This window comes from Erinaceus europaeus, chromosome 18 (assembly GCF_950295315.1).
Source record: "Erinaceus europaeus chromosome 18, mEriEur2.1, whole genome shotgun sequence".
In the NCBI taxonomy this organism is placed as follows: domain Eukaryota; kingdom Metazoa; phylum Chordata; class Mammalia; order Eulipotyphla; family Erinaceidae; genus Erinaceus; species Erinaceus europaeus.
In genome coordinates this window covers 9,238,085-9,258,203 of record NC_080179.1, presented here as the reverse complement: position 1 = coordinate 9,258,203, position 20,119 = coordinate 9,238,085, and the positions used below count along the sequence as shown (strand labels likewise).

At 37.8% G+C, this 20,119-nt stretch overlaps 1 protein-coding gene across 2 annotated transcripts in view; it reads left to right on the top strand.

Moving 5' to 3' along the window:
- DNAJC10 (DnaJ heat shock protein family (Hsp40) member C10) overlaps nucleotides 1-20,119 on the top strand; it is a 38,642-nt gene that overhangs the window by 6,302 nt on the left and 12,221 nt on the right. For both annotated transcript variants that reach the window (XM_016187695.2, XM_016187694.2), the window contains exons 4-17: nucleotides 437-487; nucleotides 3,036-3,118; nucleotides 3,390-3,521; nucleotides 5,567-5,660; nucleotides 6,231-6,308; nucleotides 8,126-8,169; nucleotides 8,934-9,071; nucleotides 11,059-11,148; nucleotides 11,778-11,891; nucleotides 13,882-13,996; nucleotides 15,752-15,879; nucleotides 16,862-16,978; nucleotides 18,704-18,805; nucleotides 19,851-20,006. In XM_016187695.2, the coding sequence (XP_016043181.1) occupies nucleotides 437-487; nucleotides 3,036-3,118; nucleotides 3,390-3,521; nucleotides 5,567-5,660; nucleotides 6,231-6,308; nucleotides 8,126-8,169; nucleotides 8,934-9,071; nucleotides 11,059-11,148; nucleotides 11,778-11,891; nucleotides 13,882-13,996; nucleotides 15,752-15,879; nucleotides 16,862-16,978; nucleotides 18,704-18,805; nucleotides 19,851-20,006 (1,442 nt within the window). The remainder of the gene's footprint in view (nucleotides 1-436; nucleotides 488-3,035; nucleotides 3,119-3,389; nucleotides 3,522-5,566; nucleotides 5,661-6,230; nucleotides 6,309-8,125; nucleotides 8,170-8,933; nucleotides 9,072-11,058; nucleotides 11,149-11,777; nucleotides 11,892-13,881; nucleotides 13,997-15,751; nucleotides 15,880-16,861; nucleotides 16,979-18,703; nucleotides 18,806-19,850; nucleotides 20,007-20,119) is intronic.

Here is a 20,119-nt window from a genome sequence, read left to right as displayed (position 1 = left end):
GAAAGAACCAGCCATCATGCTGGTACATGTGCTTCCGGGGATCAAACTCGGGACCTCATGCTTAAGAGTCTAGTGCCTTAGCCACTGCACCACCTCCCGGACCACGAGCCTGTACATTTTTAAAATCTCCTGTAAGCCTGTAATTATTCTATAATTAAAAATATGTATGCAATTGAAATTTCCCATAGAAATAAAATCGTGTGACTGTTAGGAACCACCATACATAAGATATAGTTCATATGAAGAAACTAATATTCATTTTATCGCTTCTTAAATGTGCATATGGTTCCAGGCTTTTCTTGCCATGTCTTGCATATTCTTAAACATTCAGATTTAGAGTAGCAGCCTTATTGTTGATGATTCAAACAGTAGTGTAGGTAATTTCTGTAGTAATTTGTCTTTAATTACATAATTTTATGTGATTTTTTAAAATTAGGTATTTATGATGATGATCCTGAAATCATAACATTGGATAGAAGAGAATTTGGTAAGTGGGGGGGGGGGCACATGATTTTCTAATCCTAATAAGTCCCACATTCTTACTTAAACTTCTTGGGGATGAATGTATTTAAAATTGTTCCAGAGGTTTTAGTAGGATAATCTGTTATGTACTGCATATTAAACATTGATCTTAACAGATTTTAGAACAGTTGACTATTAAAAAATCGTATTTCTTTAGCAAAATATAGAAAGAAGTAAAAAAAAAAAAAAAAAAAAGCCATTAGCTTAGGGCTTAGATGCAGGAGAACTTGTTGCAAACTCTACAATACCTTATGGTGTCAGAGCCTTGAAGTTTCAGAGTTGTAGGTAAGTATATGGTCATTTCAGAAACAGATTTCATTTGACCTGTGACCTATGTGGAAACAAATCATATTATCATTAATTCTCCAGCATTTTGAATACATTTTAGAAAACTGAAAGTGTCGAGTCGGCCTCTTCCCAACTTTGTATACACCAAAGGAGGCCTGTTACTCCTTTTCTGTTTCAAACAAGTAGATTTACCTGATAGAAATTTTTTTATCATTTTTATGTGGTGGAGGGGGAGAATACTACTTTACAATGCAGCTGTTGACGCTTGGGTACAATCTAATCTCTCCATGAAAGTTTTCTTCGGGGCACACTACACAGAGCCTAGGTCTTTGTACGTCATCGTGCAGTGTAGGACCTAAATATCCTCCTCTTCACCCCTTACCTCTCCCACCTTCCCAAGTTCTTTCCACTAGTACACTACACTACACCCCATCCAGTCCGAATTTTGCTTTGTGTTTTTTTTTTTAAGATTTTTAATATTTATTTATTCCCTTTTGTTGCCCTTGTTGTTTTATTGTTGTAGTTATTGTTGTTGTTGGATAGGACAGAGAGAAGTGGAGAGAGGAGGGGAAGACAGAGGGGGGAGAGAAAGACAGACACCTGCAGACCTGCTTCACCGCCTGTGAAGTGACCCCCCTGCAGGTGGGGAGCCGGGGGCTCCAACTGGGATCCAACTGGGTCATTGCGCTTTGCGCCATGTGCACTTAACCCGCTGCGCTACCTGCTTTGTGTTTTCTTTCTCTGTCCTTATTTCTTAGGTTTCACCTATAAGTGAGCTCATTCAGTTTTGTTCCCTATTTTGTGCCTTATCGCACTTAGTATGATGCTTCAAGTTCTAAGATGAGGCAAAGGAGATAACCTCGTCTTTTTTAACATCTGAGTAGTATTCCATTATGAAGATCGATTACAAATCTGAAATAAGATTTTACTTTGCTTTATTACAATCTCATTTACTTAGAAAAATATAAAATAGCACACTAGCTGAAAAAAAATTGCAGAGAAGCATTTTGTTATTCATGAGCATGATAAAAGTAGTATATTCGCTTCATTGAATTTTACTTGGACAAGTAAAGTGGACAAGAATATACTTTCCCTACAAAGAAAATGGAATAAAGCTTGAATCATTTGGATTGTTAGCAGATAGGGCTCATGCCCATTTCACAAACAGGCAGAATTCAAACTTTACTGCATATTTATATGAAATCATAACTTCTTCCCTGCACGGTTATGACTCTCTTATCAACTAGTCTGTCACTGAGTGTGTTGTACAAGGGCCAGTGGGACAGAGAACTTCAGAGTTAGAGATGTAATTGGAGAAACGGAACAAAACCTACTAGCTTACTAATCCATAGGTTCACCCAGAGTCGCTTTATTGGTAACACGTGGTTTAAAACTTTAGGTGTGGGAGTCAGCGGTAGCGCTGCGGGTTAAGCACAGGTGGCGCAAAGTGTAAGGACCTGCGTAAGGATTCCTGTTCAAGTCCCCAGCTCCCCGTCTGCAGGGAGTCGCTTCACAGCTGGTGAAGCAGGTTTGCTGGTGTCTGTCTTTCTCTCCCCCTCTCTGTCTTCCCCTCCTCTCTCCATTTCTCTCTGTCCTATCTAACAATGACATAAAAATAACAATAATAATAAACACAACAATGATAAAACAAGGGCAACAAAAGGGAACAAATATTTTTTAAAAAATTTAGGTGTGTTACTATGCAGAAAAAAACATTTAATAAAAGACTAGTAGCCTATATAAAATTTGAAATAATGGTTAGAAGTAAATTATAGTCACAAGAGACTTTTTTCATAAATAATTAATGAATAGGTTCAGTGTGTAATTGCCAACATACCCAGTAAACTCAAGGACCGGTCCTCATTACTAAGCTAAGATGAACTGATCCTGAAGTTTTTGTGGGGAAAAAAAAATTAGGGACGGTGACTCACATAGTTAGTAGTATCATTCCAGGTGTATTTAAACACTGTACTTACTGGGTTGTGGGTCTCTACTACCAACTGATCCTGTTGGTTTGGCTTACTGTATAACTCATCTCTCAGTAGCTTCATCCAGGGATTACAAGATTCGAAAGCTGACTTTTGAAAGACTCACCATAGTTTCTTTTCATAGAAAAAGTGACCCAAAAAAGACAGTCTGAGAAATATACAGCCATTTTCTCTGATATCATTTTAAAACTTTTAAGCTACACTATGCATAATTATTTCATTTTTATATACTTTTAGATGCTGCTGTTAATTCTGGAGAACTGTGGTTTGTGAACTTTTATTCTCCAGGATGTTCACACTGCCATGATTTAGCTCCCACGGTATGTATTTTTACATCCTGGTTACTTGTGTTATTTATAATCTGGTATTGGAGGGTGTTTTTCTTTTAATTCTATGGGATTTTTCTATTAGTAGCAATGAAGCCAGCAGAAATAAATACCACATGCTTTTAGAGATGTGGTTTTAAAAAAGGTCTTTATTTGATTTTTTAAAAAAATGTCTCCATAAAGAAAATATATCTTGAAGACAACAAGGAAAGAACTGTTATCATGTAAGAGTAAGTCTACTTACATTTTCTTATATTTCTTCCAGTGGAGAGACTTTGCTAAAGAAGTGGATGGATTACTTCGTATCGGAGCTGTTAACTGTGGAGATGATAGGATGCTTTGCCGGATGAAAGGAGTCAACAGTTACCCCAGCCTCTTCATGTTTAGGTCTGGAATGGTAAGGATGAGAATCCGTTTTTGCTTGTTGTTGTTTTGTTTGTTTTAATTTTGTGGAACTTCATAATAAGGGAAATTTTTAGGGAAAACACAATGTGATTTTACAGGATTTTTTTTTTAAATTCCTATTTTAGATGCCATCCAACTGGGCTCTAATCATAATACACATTTTGATATTTATTATAAGCAATTTTAGTTGTCACTAGTTTGTCTTTGCCCTATTTCACAATTAAATGTTTACGAATTTCAGTCTGTCATAAAAAGTACATAACTCAGTATATGCATATATTGCTATATGGTTTGTAAAGTCCATAACTCAGTATATGCATATATTGCTATATGGTTTGTAAAGTCCATAACTCACTATATGCATATATTGCTATATGGTTTGTAAAGTCCATAACTCACTATGTGCATATATTGCTATATGGTTTATAAAGTACATAACTCACTATGTGCATATATATATTGCTATATGGTTTGTAAAGTACATAGCTCACTATATGCCTATATTGCTATATGGTTTATAAACTCCATAACTCACTATATGTATATATTGCTATATGGTTTGTAAAGTCCATAACTCACTATATGCATATATTGCTATATGGTTTATAAAGTACCTAACTCACTATATGCATATATTGCTATATGGTTTGTAAAGTCCATAACTCACTATATGCATATATTGCTATATGGTTTATAAAGTCCATAACTCACTATGTACATATATTGCTATATGGTTTATAAAGTCCATAACTCACTATATGCATATATTGCTATATGGTTTATAAAGTCCATAACTCACTATATGCATATATTGCTATATGGTTTATAAAGTCCATAACTCACTATATGCATATATTGCTATATGGTTTATAAAGTCCATAACTCACTATGTGCATATATTGCTATATGGTTTGTAAAGTCCATAACTCACTATGTGCATATATTGCTATATGGTTTATAAAGTCCATAACTCACTATGTGCATATATTGCTATATGGTTTATAAAGTCTTTTACAGGTATTGACCCATTGCATAAAATTCTGATCTCCCTTTTCCAGTTTTAAGTGATAACAAAAACTCAGACTTATAAGCCAGAGCTGAGCAGTGCTGTGGTCAAAAAAAAAAAAAAAAAAAAAAAATCATGGTGGTCCGGGAGGTGGCACAGTGATAAAGCTTTGGACTCTCACATGAGGTCCCGAGTTCAATCCCTGACAGCACATGTGCCAGAGTGATGTCTGGTTCTTTCTCTTTCCTCCTATCTTTCTCATAAATAAATAAAATCTTTAAAAAAAAAATGAGGGTCAGGTGGTAGTGCAGTGGGTTAAGCGCACATGGTGCGAAGCACAAGGACCGGCATAAGGATCCGGGTTCTAGTCCCCGGCTCCCCACCTGCAGGGGAGTCGCTTCACAGGCGGTGAAGCAGGTCTGCAGGTGTCTGTCTTTGTCTCCCCCTCTCTGTCTTGCCCTCCTTTCTCCATTTCTCTCTGTCCTATCCAACGACAACGATATCAATAACAACAATAATAACCACAACAGTGATTTTTTTAAAAAGGGCAATAAAGGGGAAAAAAATAGCCTCCAGGAGCAGTGGATTCGTGGTGCAGGCACCGAGTCCCAGCAATAACCCTGGAAGAAAAAAAAATCCTATCTTCCAGGTGCCAGGTGATAGAGCACACACATTATAGTGCACAAGGACCTAGGTTCAAACCCTGTGTTCCCACCTGTAGGAAAGAAACTTCATGAGCAGTGAATCAGTGCTACAGGTGTCTTTCTCTCACCCACCTCCTGCCTCCCCTTTCCCTCTCCATTTCTATCTCTAGCCAAAGTAAATAAATATATCTCTCACACACACACACACACACACACACACACTTTCCATGGAATCTGTACAATCAAGATTCTCAGCATATTAGGAAATACACTGTACTATTAAACAGATATTACAATAAAGTTAAGTGCACAAATGGTACAGAATTAAAAGTATTGGCATTATTCATGAGTTTTGAAAAGTAAGACATTTCTCTTTTTTCAAAATAGGCTGCAGTTAAATATCATGGTGACAGATCCAAGGAAAGTCTAGTGAGCTTTGCCATGCAACATGTTAGAAGCACAGTGACAGAATTATGGACAGGTAATCTTAATTCTTTTTATTGGCTCAGTTTTCAAGGATACTTTGAAATCGATGGCCATTAGTGGCACTGTTAATATTTTGTTCATAATGTTGAAATTTTGATGTATTCTGTGCTTCTTAGAAGGAAATTGTATCAGTTGTTTTTACATACACTAAAATGTAAATGTACAAATGAATTGTATTTGCTTAAAAAGTTAAATAATTGAGTTAACTGACATGGATATGAGATGTGGGGTTTGGTGAAAGGCAGCTCTCATGGCCAGGGAAGTGTAGAGCAGTGACACATACCAGCTTCACACACTAAGCTCCAAACCCCATAGCTAAACAATGCTGTGATCTTTAAACTTTAAAAAACTTAAAAAAAAAAAAAACTTAAAAAAAGTACAACTAAATGTTTAGTAAACAAGTATTTTATTGCTTTCATAAATAAATATACTTCTGATATTCTTACTGATGCCTAGTTAGTTTAAGGTTCATTTGCCTTGTTTTTGTGTCACTGGGGCTATCATTTTCAAGGAACAAGTAATCATAAATTTGCTTTGCTTTCTCTCTCTTTTTTTTTTTTTAAAGGAAATTTTGTTAACTCCATAGAAACTGCCTTTGCTGCTGGGATTGGCTGGCTGATCACTTTTTGTTTCAGTGGAGAAGGTAATTTTATGTTTTTGTTGTGATGATGACATGGAATTTTTAGGTGACAGTCAACTTGAGGTAGAGTTGACATGTAACAGCATATGATGACTTGATGATTTAATACCTATGTGTTGCAAAATGATTACCACTAGACCAATAGCTGTCACCATCTTCTCACATAAATTACCTTTTATTACCAAATAATAAATTTTTTGAATTATGGACTTTGAAAAAAAATTTAGTGGTTTAATATTGATTTACAAAATTATAAGATAACGAGTACAATTCTACACCTTTCCTCCCACCTCCATTGGAAACTGCATTATTTCTCCCAAGATCACAGATATGGGTTGACTCATATCTATAATTAAATATCTATTGATATATATTTGTGTGGACTTTGCTTTATAATTTTTAAAATTTTTTTATTATCTTTATTTATTTATTGGATAGAGATAGTCAGAAATGGAGAGAAAGATAGAGAGATACCTGCAGTCCTGCTTCACCACTCGTGAAGCTTTCCCCATGCAGGTGGGGACCAGGGGCTCAAACCAGGGTCCTTGGGCACTATAACGTGCACTCAGCCAGGTGCGCCACCACCCAGCCCCAAAGAATAGACACCTGCAGACCTGCTTCACCGCCTGTGAAGCGACTCCCCTGCAGGTGGGGAGCCAGGGGCTCGAACCGAGATCCTTATGCCGGCCCTTGCGCTTTGCGCCACATGCGCTTAACCTGCTGCACTACCACCCAGCTCCCTGCTTTATAATTTTACATTACAAAAATGTATACGTTTACTTCATGGAATATATATGGGAAGAGGACAGATGAAAATGTCCATTTCCTTTTTATTCTTTTTTTTTTCCTGTTTGTTTAGAGAGAGAGAGAGAGAGAGAACTAGAGCATCACTGACACGTGATGCCAGGAGTTGAATTTGGAATTCATGCTCTTGGGTCCAGTGCTCTGACCACTGCACTACCTCCAGGGCCATGAGAATATCTACATCCAGGGATTTTCTCTCAGCAAATTAAATTGAAAGTTCAACATACTATATGCCAAACCACACACTGTACTATATAAATCCTATTCAGACAATGGTTAGTTAAAAATTACTACGTTACCCTAATTCCTTCATAAATTTCCATATATTTAATCCCGAGTAAATTTTTCCCCCCTCTAGTACTTCTCAGTATTTATACTACTTCCTTGAAACATTAGCAGAAATCATCCTTAAACTCAGTTTGTTTTCAAGGGATTTTGATTCATTTTGGCCTGATACACAGATTTTATCTATTGTATATTGAAAAAAAATTTTTAAACTGGCATTAGTATGTACCTAGTAACTAAAGGTCAGTCTCAATATTTATAATTGAGTCTAATTACTTACAATACTTTTTAAGTCTAATTACTTACAGTGCTTTACAATCAGCAGGGTAGTTAGGGAGGGCTGGACAGTGGTATACCAGGTTAAGGACAGTTTCCTAAAAGTACAAGGAACCACACAAGGGTCCCAGTTTGAGCCCCTGGCTCCCCACCTGCAGGGGTGTCACTTCACAAGCGGTGAAGCAGATCTGCAGGTGTCTCTTATCTCCCCCTCCCCACTCAGTTTGTCTCTGTCCTATCCAATAGAGAGAGAGAAAGAAAGAAAGAAAGAAAGAAAGAAAGAAAGAAAGAAAGAAAGAAAGGAAGGAAGGAAGGAAGGAAGGAAGGAAGAAAGAAAGAGGCAGGGAGGTAGGAAAGAAGGAAGGAGAGAGAGAGAAAAATATATATATATATATATCCTTATAAAGTTCCAGTCGCCTAGTAAGGATTTTTTTGTTTGCTTTTTCCCTTCCTAGACTGTTTGACTTCACAGACACGTCTCAGGCTGAGTGGCATGTTGGTAAGCATCAATTATTTTATAAATGTGTTGCCATTTGGAAGTTTTTTCCAACTATTCTTGGGTCATTTCTTGACCACTTATTTATAGCCTGTCTTGTTCTGTGATAGGTATATTACTAGTTTGTTTCTAATTAGAACGTTAACCATGTGCCGCACTATGCCACCTCTAAGGATGCTGTAATTATGAACTCCACTTGCACCAGTGAGTTGTATTGATGTGTTTTTGTCATTTCCAACCCTTATGTTTTGCTATTTATTTCGCCATCAGTATGGAGAATCTAACCTATTTGTTGTTAATACTTCAGCACTACTGAAGCTCCTTTTGCGACTTGGGAGTTAATATTGTGAAGTTTGGGGGCCAAGTGGTGGCTCACTTCATGGAGTACACACACCACTATGTGCAAGGACTCGGGTTCAAGCCCTCAGTCCCCACCAGCAGGGGAGACAAGCTTCACTAGTATTGGAGCAGTGCTACGGGTGTCACTCCCTTTCTGTTTCTCTCCTTTCTTGCTCCCTCTCTATCTCTTTTGTCTCTCACCCTCTATAAAATGAAGAGAGGAAAGAATTGACTATCCTATGACTGCCAAAAATGTTTTGTATAAATCTTAGATAGAATGTTTATATTAGATCATATTTATCCTGTTATTCAGCTATGCATCACTTATTTCTTAGTCCTTTTTAAGTTTCAGATTTATAATAGATTATTTTTGCTAAGTAAAGCTAAATCTCTTTGTTCGTTAACATGATTTTTTTTTTCCATTTTAGGATGGGCTAGTTAATGTAGGATGGATGGACTGTACTATCCAGGACAGCCTTTGTAAAAATCTGGATGTTACAAAAAGTATTACTGCCTATTTCCCTCCTGGTGCCACTTTAAATAACAAAGAGAAAAACGATATTTTGGTATGAATTATTTTCATTTCTTCACCAAATATCCTTTTGTGAAAAGGGAGAAGAAAATTGGTTTTTATCAGCTGACTTTTTATTTAGCTAGAATAAATATTTAGTGTATTATATTCTGTGAATAATACACTTCAGTTTGTAAAATCTGCTATAAGTATTTTTGGAGATAAACCCTTACATTTTCATCTCTGAAGTATGAAATGCATTCTTAGGTCAAATTCATTTATGAGTTTCATGCGTGGGTATTAACTAGAGCATTGCTCAGCTCTGGCTTTTGGTGGTCTTAGAGATTGAATCTTAGACCTAAGAGCCTCAGATAAGAGAATCTCTCGGGGGTCAGGCAGTAGCAGGTGGCACCCCTGGCTCCCCACCTGCAGGGGAGTCACTTTACAAGCGGTGAAGCAGGTCTGCAGGTGTCTTTCTCTCCCCTTCTCTGTCTTCCTCTCTTCTCTCTGTTTCTCTCTGTCCTATCCAACAGTGACAACATCAATAACAACAACAGTAATAACTACAACAAAACAATAAACAACAAGGGCAACAAAAGGGGGGGGAAGCAGATTTTTTAAAAAGTGAGAGAGAATCTCTCACACATACCCCTTTTCTGTGGCCCAAGCCTGTATATTTTCTAATGTTCAGATATACATCTTATAGGTTTAGCTGGAGCCTGGTATCTCTGATTTTGAGGCACCCTGTCAAATTCTGACACAAACTCAGTTTAGAGACCTAATGGTGTGTTTCACTTCCCAAACTTTATGAATGAGATGACCCAAGATTCAAGCCATTGTCAAGAATGTGCAATAAATAATATGGGTAAATCCCAGGGGGCCTTGAAAGGAATTATAAGAACCTTATAAAAAACAAACTTCCTTTGGCTTCCTAAAAGCATCACTGCAGACATAATTTAGCCAGCCTCTTGATGTTTGTTTTCTTCTTTTTCATGATTATGAGCAGCGTTGCAATAAGCAATCCTGTTTTCATTTATTTATTTTTATGCAAAACGATAAATTGCAGATGATGTAACATTTGAATTTTTTTAATGTTTATTTGTTCTCTTTTGTTACCCTTGTTTTATTGTTGTTGGATAGGACAGAGAAATGGAGAGAGGAGGGCAAGACAGAGGGGGAGAGAAAGAGAGACACCTGCAGACCTGCTTCACCACTTGTGAAGCGATTCCCCTGCAGGTGGGCAGCCAGGGGGCTCGAACCGCTCCTTGCACTTTGTGCTATCTGCACTTAACCCACTGCGCTACCGCCGAACTTCCAACACTTGAATTTTATATCTTTTGTCGGGGGAGGCTGGGGGCTAACTGTAAGTTGTTGGCACATGGGTACAATTTCATACCTCAGCATGATAAGTGTCTGCAAATCACAAGCTAGGACCTCATCACGTACTGAGTTCTGAATACCACTACTCCCGGCCCCTCTCCCTGTCCTCTTCCCCAGAGTCCTTTGCTTTGGTGCAGTACGCCAAACCAGTCTGTTTTACTTTGCCTGTAACTTTTCTGTTCTTGTTTCTTAAGTTCTGCCCATGAGTGAGACCATCCAATATTCTTCATCTTTCTCTTTCTGGCTTATCTCATATAACATGATTCCTTCAAGCTCCATCCAGGAGGAGGTGAAGAAAGTTACTTCATTATTTTTAATACACCATGTACACACACCACAACTTTCCTCGCCACTCTTGTTGTTAGACACCTAAGCTGTTCTGTGTTCTGTGTATTTATTTATTTTTATTTTATTTATTATTTATTTATTAATTTGTAATTAGCCAAAACTTGGAAGTAACCTAGATGTCCAAAAACAAATGAGGGGCTATAGCACATTTTTAATAATTGCTGAAATATGACATTTTTGGAAGACAACATTTAGAAAAAAGAATTTTTAAAAAAAAAAGTTTAGTGTTTATGATGTTTTTTTCCGTCCTTAAAAAGACAACACAATAAATGGATGTGGATTTAAATGACTGCAATATGATTCTCTTGTTTTAGTTTCTTAATTCATTGGATGCTAAAGAAATATATTTGGAAGTAATGCACAGTGTTCCAGATTTTGAACTACTTTCAGCAAATACACTAGAGGTAATATTTTGATCGATAACAGTTTTGACATTTGAAACTCACTGTTTGTCTTATTCATCATCCAGAGATGATACCAGTTTCAAAGGAGTATGGATCAACTTAGATTAAGCTCTAGTAGCTGGAGTTGTCTGTGGTTTTGGAAAATGAACTGGTCCTGAAGATGGACTCGCTTGAGAGAACCGTCAAGAGACAGTTTGGTCACAAAGTGACTTTGGATCTCATTCAGAGCTTTACCTTCTTATAAAATTACTTACATTGTTCACTGAGAACCAGCTTGGGAGATACTCAGTTGATAGTACAATTTTTTTTTTATATCAGCATTCTACATCTATATCTCTTCCAAACTTCTTTTTTTAACTAGAAGCTTACTTTTCCATTATCATATATTTTAGCTGTGATTAAAAACATTTTTCTACTTGATTTTTAATTTATGATTTAACTCATCTTTATAGAATATAAACTTGATGTACATAGCATTGTTGTAAATGAATAAAATAGTATTAATGGGTCTGGATAGTACTTTGAAGTACTGAATAGGGTGATTAACATTAATTTTAGGCTAGCAGAATGAAGAGTTAGAATTCACCATATTTAACATTTACTCTTCCCTTTTTCAAATTCCTTTTCAGGATCGCTTGGCCCATCATCGGTGGCTCTTATTTTTTTATTTTGGAAAAAGTGAAAGTTCAAATGATCCTGAGCTAAAGAAACTAAAAAATCTACTTAAAAATGAACATATCCAGGTAAGTAAAAACATAATCTGCTTACCTCCTGCCAGAATGCTTCCTTAATAGCAGACATGAAATTGTACTTACTTAATAGATTAGGAAGCCCATAAGTTCTATTGTACATTTTTTTTGCCAAAAAAAAAAAAAAAAATATATATATATATATATATATATATATATATATATATATATATATATATTAAGTCTCACTGAAAATATTTTTTCCCATGGATTGTTTAAAGGTTCAAGTGTGCGTTCTTATAAATCTATATCTGCATGTAATACTTTAGGTTCACTGCTAAACATGTAGTCAGTTCTGCTCCTTAATATTTACTTGGTTATTTTTACCCCCGTGAATTACCTATCACCCTTCTTCCTTCTCTCTTGATCAACTCTGACTAAGTCTTAGAGTTTAAAAATATGTCTTCGTGTTATTTTTTTCGTGCATTGGTTTTCTCTGCACAGGACATGTAAGTTAAATAATTAGATGCCTTTCTCCATCTGCCTTACTCCAGTACTCTAGCCTTACTCGTGCTGTTGCGAAAGGAAGCTTTTTTTACCACTCTTATTGCTGAGTAGTCTTCCCTGATAGTTACTACACTGCCATCAACATTTCCCTCTAGACTGTTAATATTTATATGATTTGGTGCTCCTGTATTGTGTGCATAGATTCAAACTGCTTTATATATGCAAACATATTGTTACTGGTCATTCATCATAAATATGCCATCTTTGTCTCTTACCATTTTCTGTGTAATATTTATTTTACCTTACATAGTTGTGTAGTTCCTGCCCTTTTTAAATTTTCCATTGTCAAAAAATATTTTTTTCCATTGTCGTGAAGTATCATTTTCTTTTTTAAGTATTATTTTTTATGATTTTTATTTATTTATTGGATAGAGACAGCCAGAAACAGAGAGGGAAATGGGGTGATAGAGAGAGGAGAGAGACACCTGCAGCCCTGCTTCACCACTCACAAAGCTTTCCCCCTGCAGGTGGGCACTGGGGGCTTGAACCTGGGTCCTTGCATATTGCAGCATGTGCCCTCAGCCAGGTGCACCACCACCTGGCCCCTTGAAGTATCATTTTCTATTTCTTCACTTTGTCTTTCTGTCTTAATCCATTTAGCTGCCTATCCCTTTTGATCTTTATGTTTCTTCCCGTCGTATCTAGAATGATATATTGATAGATAAGATGCATAAAGCTCATTTGTCTTTGTCTTCTGATTCTGTATATCTATCCCTTTGGTTTTTGTTTTGTTGTTGTTTGGTAGAGAGGAAGAGAAAGAGACTATAGCATCAAATCTTCAGTACCGTGGGGGGCCAGGCTGGAAATTGGGTCATGCCCATGGCATTACTCTGTGAGCAGTTTCCAAGAATTTTTTTTTTTTTAAGATAGAAGAGCTCCTTTCAGTATTTTTGGTTAAGAAACTTCATGGTAGCAAACTCCTTTAGACTGTGTTTGTGTGGGAATTATCTTCCTCACATCTTAAGGAGAATTGGTGAGTTTTAGTCCTCCTTGGCAGGCGGTGCTTAATTTTTTAAGTGTTTTGAATATGTGATTTTCATTCTCTCCTTACCTGTGCAAGTTTCTGCTGAGAAGTTTGATGTAAACCCTCCAGCCTCCTCTTAATATCCTGTCTTATCTGAATGAAAAAGTGGCCCGAGAGTGGTAAAGCCTGAGGACTTGGCTCCACCCCTCTCAATTTCTCTCATTCTCTATCCAAAAACAAAAGTGGCCTCTGGGCATATGGATTTGTTGTGCTGGCACCGACCCCCAGTGATAACCCTGGTAGCTAGAGAATGGGAAAGCTACCATGGGAGGGGGTGGGTTATGGGGATTGGGTGGTGGGAATTGTGTGGAGTTGTACCCCTCCTACCTTATGCTTTTGTTCACTAATCCTTTCTTAAATAAAAAATTAAAAAAAAAAAAAAGAAAACACGATTTAAAATGAATAGCTGACATGCAGTTTGCAGCACATCAAGCCTCTCTCCTTTTACTTTAGGTTGGCAAATTCGACTGTGCTTCAGCACCACACATCTGTAGTGATCTCTACATTTTCCAGCCATGTCTAGCGGTATTTAAAGGCCAAGGAACCAAACAATATGAAATCCATCATGGTAAGAAGGGGAAAAATAATTGTTTTGCCTTCAGATAGTGATGTTTAGAGTCCACTAGCTAACCTTGTTCTGAATAGGTAAGCTTGATGTCAACACCTGCTCTCATTATCAGTAGATGATTTCTTGTAGATAAAGATTTTGGATTATATATGCCTATTTTGTTCACTTTTCTCCTCAGTATTTTGGTCAGTGTTCCATCCAGCAGGTACCTGTTGACAGGTCAGACGAGGGAGGAATTTAAAGGTCTTGCTTATTGGCAAAAGTAAGCAATACATTGCAGCTCCTGTAGGCAGTTTCCAGACACTTTATAGATCTTTCTGCACTGAATTCCCTGATTCTACTGTAGGCAGTTTCCAGACATTTTCTAGATCCTTCTGCACTGAATTCCCTGATTCTACTGTAGGCAGTTTCCAGACACTTTATAGATCTTTCTGCACTGAATTCTCTGATTTTGCAGTAACTACTTTGCTTTTTTCTCTCTCTGCCTTGCAGCTTCTTTGGAACTTGCATAGTATATAAGTCAAGAGGTGATATATGAATTGGTTGACATTTTTAGTGTTCACATGTTTCAAAGCAAATACAGAAGAGCAAGAAGTGAGATTCACATGGGGCTGGGTGGTGGTGCACGTGGTTGAGTGCACATGCTACAATGTGCAATGACCCAGGTTCAAGTCCCCGGCCCCCGCCTACAGGGAAAAAGCTTCACGAGTAGTAAAGCAGTGCTGCAGGTGTCTCTCTGTCTCTCTGCCTTTCTAGCTCCCCTTTCCTTCTCACTTTCTGGCTGTCTCTATCCAATAAATCAATATAGGAAAAAGTAAATTAAAAGATAAAAGAAAGTCAGATTCTCTAGGTTGAGGAAATTTGGGGGGAGATTTAGCAAGATAAACCTAACAGTCACTAGTGTTCAGTGCTTTTCTAAAAATAAGGTATTTTTCTAAAGGCTTTGCATCCTTTCACATTAGATTTCAGTCTTCGTAACAATGAACAACGGTGAGAAATGAGAGAAAGATTCGGTAACTTGCCCGTGCCGTGACTAGTAATTGTTCAAAGTAGGTTTGTTTATCCAGAGATGTCTGGCTCTCAGGCCTTGCCCTCAGTTACATTAAAGTATGCCGCCTCTCTCTGGAAGTGCTAAAATGACAAAGGTTTCATCACGGAATTCTACTCCATCTAACCTCATTAACATTTCCTGGTGGTCCTCTGCCTCCTCCTTTCTTCTTAGGTGTGTCATCTCCTTCATCTGCTATGATACATTCTTCTAGCATAACTGCTCATCTCCTACTTTTCTCCTCTTCATAATTGGTTACCTTGTAAGCAAGGAAAGTAACTAAACCAATTTGGGATTATTTTATGTGAAGTGCTTCTTATATTTATATTCTTACATTTCATAAATAAATATTTCTACTGGACAGCTGGTAATGAGAAGTCTGTGTTGATAGACACACTTAGGAGTAAGGGCATAAGATTACAAGTAAGACAGAGAACTGTAAGGGAAGGATTATTCTACCAGTGAGGGTGAAGGAACATTTTTAAAAGGTTTTGATATTTTAACTGGTCCTCAAAGAGTCAGAAGAGTAAAGGAAAGATATTCCTGGTAAGGAGATAAATGTATGTACAGTATACAGGACATTATAAACTGCACCAAATCAATTTATACTTAATATTATCTTCCCTTATTACTTTAAGTATAAAAACTTTCAAGTGTCTCTGTGGGTAATAAGGCAGAATTTTGACTTTAATTCTTTTAATTTGAAGGAAAGAAGATCCTATATGACATACTTGCTTTTGCCAAAGAAAGTGTTAATTCTCATGTCACCACACTCGGACCTCAGAATTTTCCTGCCAATGAAAAGGAACCATGGCTTGTTGATTTTTTTGCTCCTGTAAGTTATTTTTATATCTGTCAGATTTTCTCTCATCAGAGTAAAAAGACATATTCTAGATAAGTTTAAATACTAGGCACTAAAATTGTGTTGCTTGGGTTTAACCATTATCACACTGCTGTTTCTAAGATAATGCTGATGCCTTTGCATCCTCTAAAAATTAAGGATAGTACGTATACAATAAGATTTGCAGCTCTGTCAGCCAATCTTGGATGGACCTTGAAAAATTCATGTTAAGTGAAATAAGTCAGAAACAGAAGGATGAATATGGGATGATCTCACTCTCAGGCAAAAGTTGAAAAACAAGATCAGAAAAGAAAACACAAGTAGAACCTGAACTGGAATTGGCGTATTGCACCAAAGTAAAACACTCTGGGGTGGGTGGGTGGGTGGGTGGGGAGAATACAGATCCAAGAAGGATGACAGAGGACCTAGTGGGGGTTGTATTGTTATATGGAAAACTGGAAAATGTTAAGCATGTACAAACTATTGTATTTACTGTTGAATGTAAAACATTAATTCCCCAATAAAGAAAAGAAAAAAAAAAAGATCTGCAGCCTTGGGTGAGCCGGGTGGTAGCGCAGTGGGTTAAGCACACATGGCACAAATCGCACAGACTGGCATAAGGATCCCGGTTCGAGCTCTCGGCTCCCCACCTGCAAGGGGGTTGCTTCACAAGCATTGAAGCAGGTCTGCAGGTGTCTCTCTTTCTCTCCTCCTCTCTGTCTTCCCCTCCTCTCTCAATTTCTCTGTCCGATCCAATAACAACAACGACAATAAACAACAAGGGCAACAAAAGGGAAAAAATGGCCTCCAGGAGCAGTGGATTTGTAATGCAGGCACCCAGCCCCAACGATAACCCTGGAGGCAAAAAAAAAAAAAAATCACAGCTCTCTGGTTTATCTTAACATACTGCTTGTTGCAGAAGTGATGCCTGTTTTGCTCCATCTGACTCCATGTTGATGAGTGTTTTCTTCTGTAGTGGTGCCCACCATGTCGAGCTTTATTGCCAGAGTTACGAAAAGCATCCAGACATCTTTACGGGCAACTCAAGTTTGGCACACTAGATTGTACAATCCACGAGGGACTCTGTAACATGGTAAGGCAGAAGTTTTGTTTTTTTTTCCTACCCTCACCTTTATTTCGAAGTTTTTTTTTTTTCTAATTTGATATTTTTATAAAATAGAGGCCTTTGGGGGCCAGGATGATAGTTCAGTGACATTAGTGAATACAGTTGCCCCTCAAACCGCATGGACTTGAACTCTGTGGATCTACGTATAAGCACACATTTTTCTATGGGATTTAACATTTATAGATTCAAGCAACCACGAATATCATTGGGCTGAATCTACAGATACAGAACTCACTTGTACAGAAAGCCAACCATGAATCTTAATAATATTTTCAGTTGTATAAACAAATATTCACATTATACAATGTAATATTTTTAGAAGACAGGTTGCAGAAGAATATGTAGGAAGAAAGTTTAGATGGTCTAATATGACAATGTACTACTTAAGGATGCATCCTACTTTTGCATATAGCAAAGCTATAAAACCCAGAGCCTAGGAAGTATCACAGTGGATAAAGTGTTAGACTCTTGTGGTCCGGGAGGCGGCACAGTGATAAAACTTTGGACTCTCAAACATGAGCATGAGGTCCCAAGTTCAGACCCAGTCCCCGGCAGCACACATGCCAGAGTGATATCTGGTTCTTTCTCTCTACTCCTGTCTTTTTCATAAATAAATAAAAACTTTAAAAAAAAAAAGCATTGGACTCTGAAGCACTCAATCCAGATTGAACCCCTAGCATAGCGTACTCGTATGTCATCCCTGGTTTTCTTCTTCCTCATCCATTAGTAATAAGTAGGCAAATAGGGCTGGGGAGATAGCATGATAGTTATGCAAAAAGACTTTGATGCCAAGGGGGCCGGGCAGTGCCCACCAGGTTAAGCACACATAGTACAAAGCACAAGGATCCCAGTTCGAGCCCCTGGCTCCCCACCTGCAGGAGGGAAAACTTCACAAGTCTGCAGGTGTCTGTCTTTGTGTCTCCCTCTCCATCTTCCCCTCCCCTCTCAATTTCTCTCTGTCCTATCCAAAAAAAAAAAAAATTGAAAAAATGGCCACAGGAGCAGTGGATTCGTAGTGCAGGCACCCAGCCTCAGCAATAACCCCAAAGGCAAAAAAAAAAAAAAAAACTTTCATGCCTGAGGTCCCAGGTTCAATCCCCAGCACCACCATAACCCAGAGCTGAGCACAGCCCTGGTTAAAAAATAAATAAAATAAAAGCAAATAACTAAATAAAGCTTGATTAAAAATATAAAATCAATGAATAGGACAGAATTATTTTAGGATAGAGGCTGTTTTTGTTTTGTTTTCATATTTCACCAGAGTCATCACTTGGGGCTCCCTAGCTACATTAATTTCTCTGTTCCTGGAAGACCCACCCACCACCCCCTTTTTTTTCCTTTCCTGTTTTTTTTTTTTGTTTCCTTTTTTAGATAGAGGATGACAGAGAGTGAGACAGAGAAAAGGGAGAGGTGCCACATCACCCATGCAAGTCCTCCCATGTGGTGGCTTGGGGCTGGAACTCAGGTCCAGGAACATGGTCAAGTGTACACACTCCACAAAGCCCTGGCAGAGGCGGTTTCTGTTGGAGAGGTCAAAGTAAACTACGAACCCAGTGCCACTGGCAACGAAGTCCATTTTTCTTAAATGCAGAGAGAGGGATATCTGAATATTGATTAAATTCTGGTTATAAAATTGAAACAGGTCAAAATACATACACATCTTTGTTTAATTTGTGTCCTTTCTCCTCACAGTATAACATCCAGGCTTACCCCACGACAGTGGTGTTCAACCAGTCCGACGTCCATGAATATGAAGGGCATCACTCTGCTGAACAGATCTTGGAATTCATTGAGGTATTTGAAGTCAGAGCTCAGCACTCCTCACAGCATTCATTTCCCTGCAAACATTTGCTGTGGCTAGAATACACACACACACACACACACACACACACACACACACACCTTTTCCATCACTTTATTATGTATTCACTGTAAACTCAGAATGAATCTGTGCTTTACTTAATGGGCAACTACTATTGACTGTGTGAAATCACTTTTATATACAGCCTGATCATATTCTTTCCTTGGTTTCTCCGATAGAATGACCATAGATTATTTCTTTTAAAACCCGGAGAGATGAGTTAGGAATGAGCCTTTGCTAGTCAGGAAATGTACGGGTCGGGCTAAGGATCGTCCGTACGCCCCACCCCTACAGTAAAGGGTTTCAGCAAGCCTTGGCAGCTTGGCTACTGGCTTGGCTGCGCCCTCCATCTGCAGCACCCCCTCTGTTCTCACATTTAGTCTTGATTGACCAAAACAGTTGCAGGCACCTACTAAGAATGAACACTTGTTCAGTGTACTTCTCCCGCCCTCTGCGTAACCACTTTCGGTTTGGTGCTCTTTTGAGTTATTGTCCCACTGAGGTTAAGATCTGTGTTAGCACTCCTCATCATTACTGACTGAAACTTGGTAAGACAGCATCTGCAACAGTTGACTTCTAGAGGGACCATTCAGTATCTCCAATCTAAATATCTGAAAAATAAGTGGTAGGCTTTACTTTAGTAATTAAAAGATTCTAAGCCAATCATCCTAGGTCCCCGAACAGAACTACATGGCCTGTGTCTACATACTTGGGCCAGTTTCAGAATTTTTGCTATAATCTTAAATTACCACTTTTCCCTGCATAAGGTGATCTGAGTGATACGTAGACATGAAATAGAAGACTGGTAGGCAAAATTTAAACCTAAAAATAAATGTATTATTTTACAAAAAGCAAAAAATACCTTCTGATAATATAAAAACAGGAACTTTTTAAAAGAACATATCTCTCAATTTGCCAAGGATATATGAACAATTTTTAAAAATATATCTGTTATAAAGAAAACTGTCTTCTCTTTAGGATCTTATGAATCCTTCAGTGATCACCCTGACACCCAGCACTTTCGATGAACTGGTCAGACAACGGAAAGACGACGAAGTCTGGATGGTGGACTTCTATTCCCCGTGGTGCCATCCTTGTCAGATTCTGATGCCAGAATGGAAAAGAATGGCCCGGGTATTGTCAAAATGTTAATAGTTACTAAGAATTTTTGTTGAACAGAATTATGTAAAAGCTGAGAAGAGTGACTCCATGACTTGGTATCAGTTCTGATCATACTGCTGAGATTT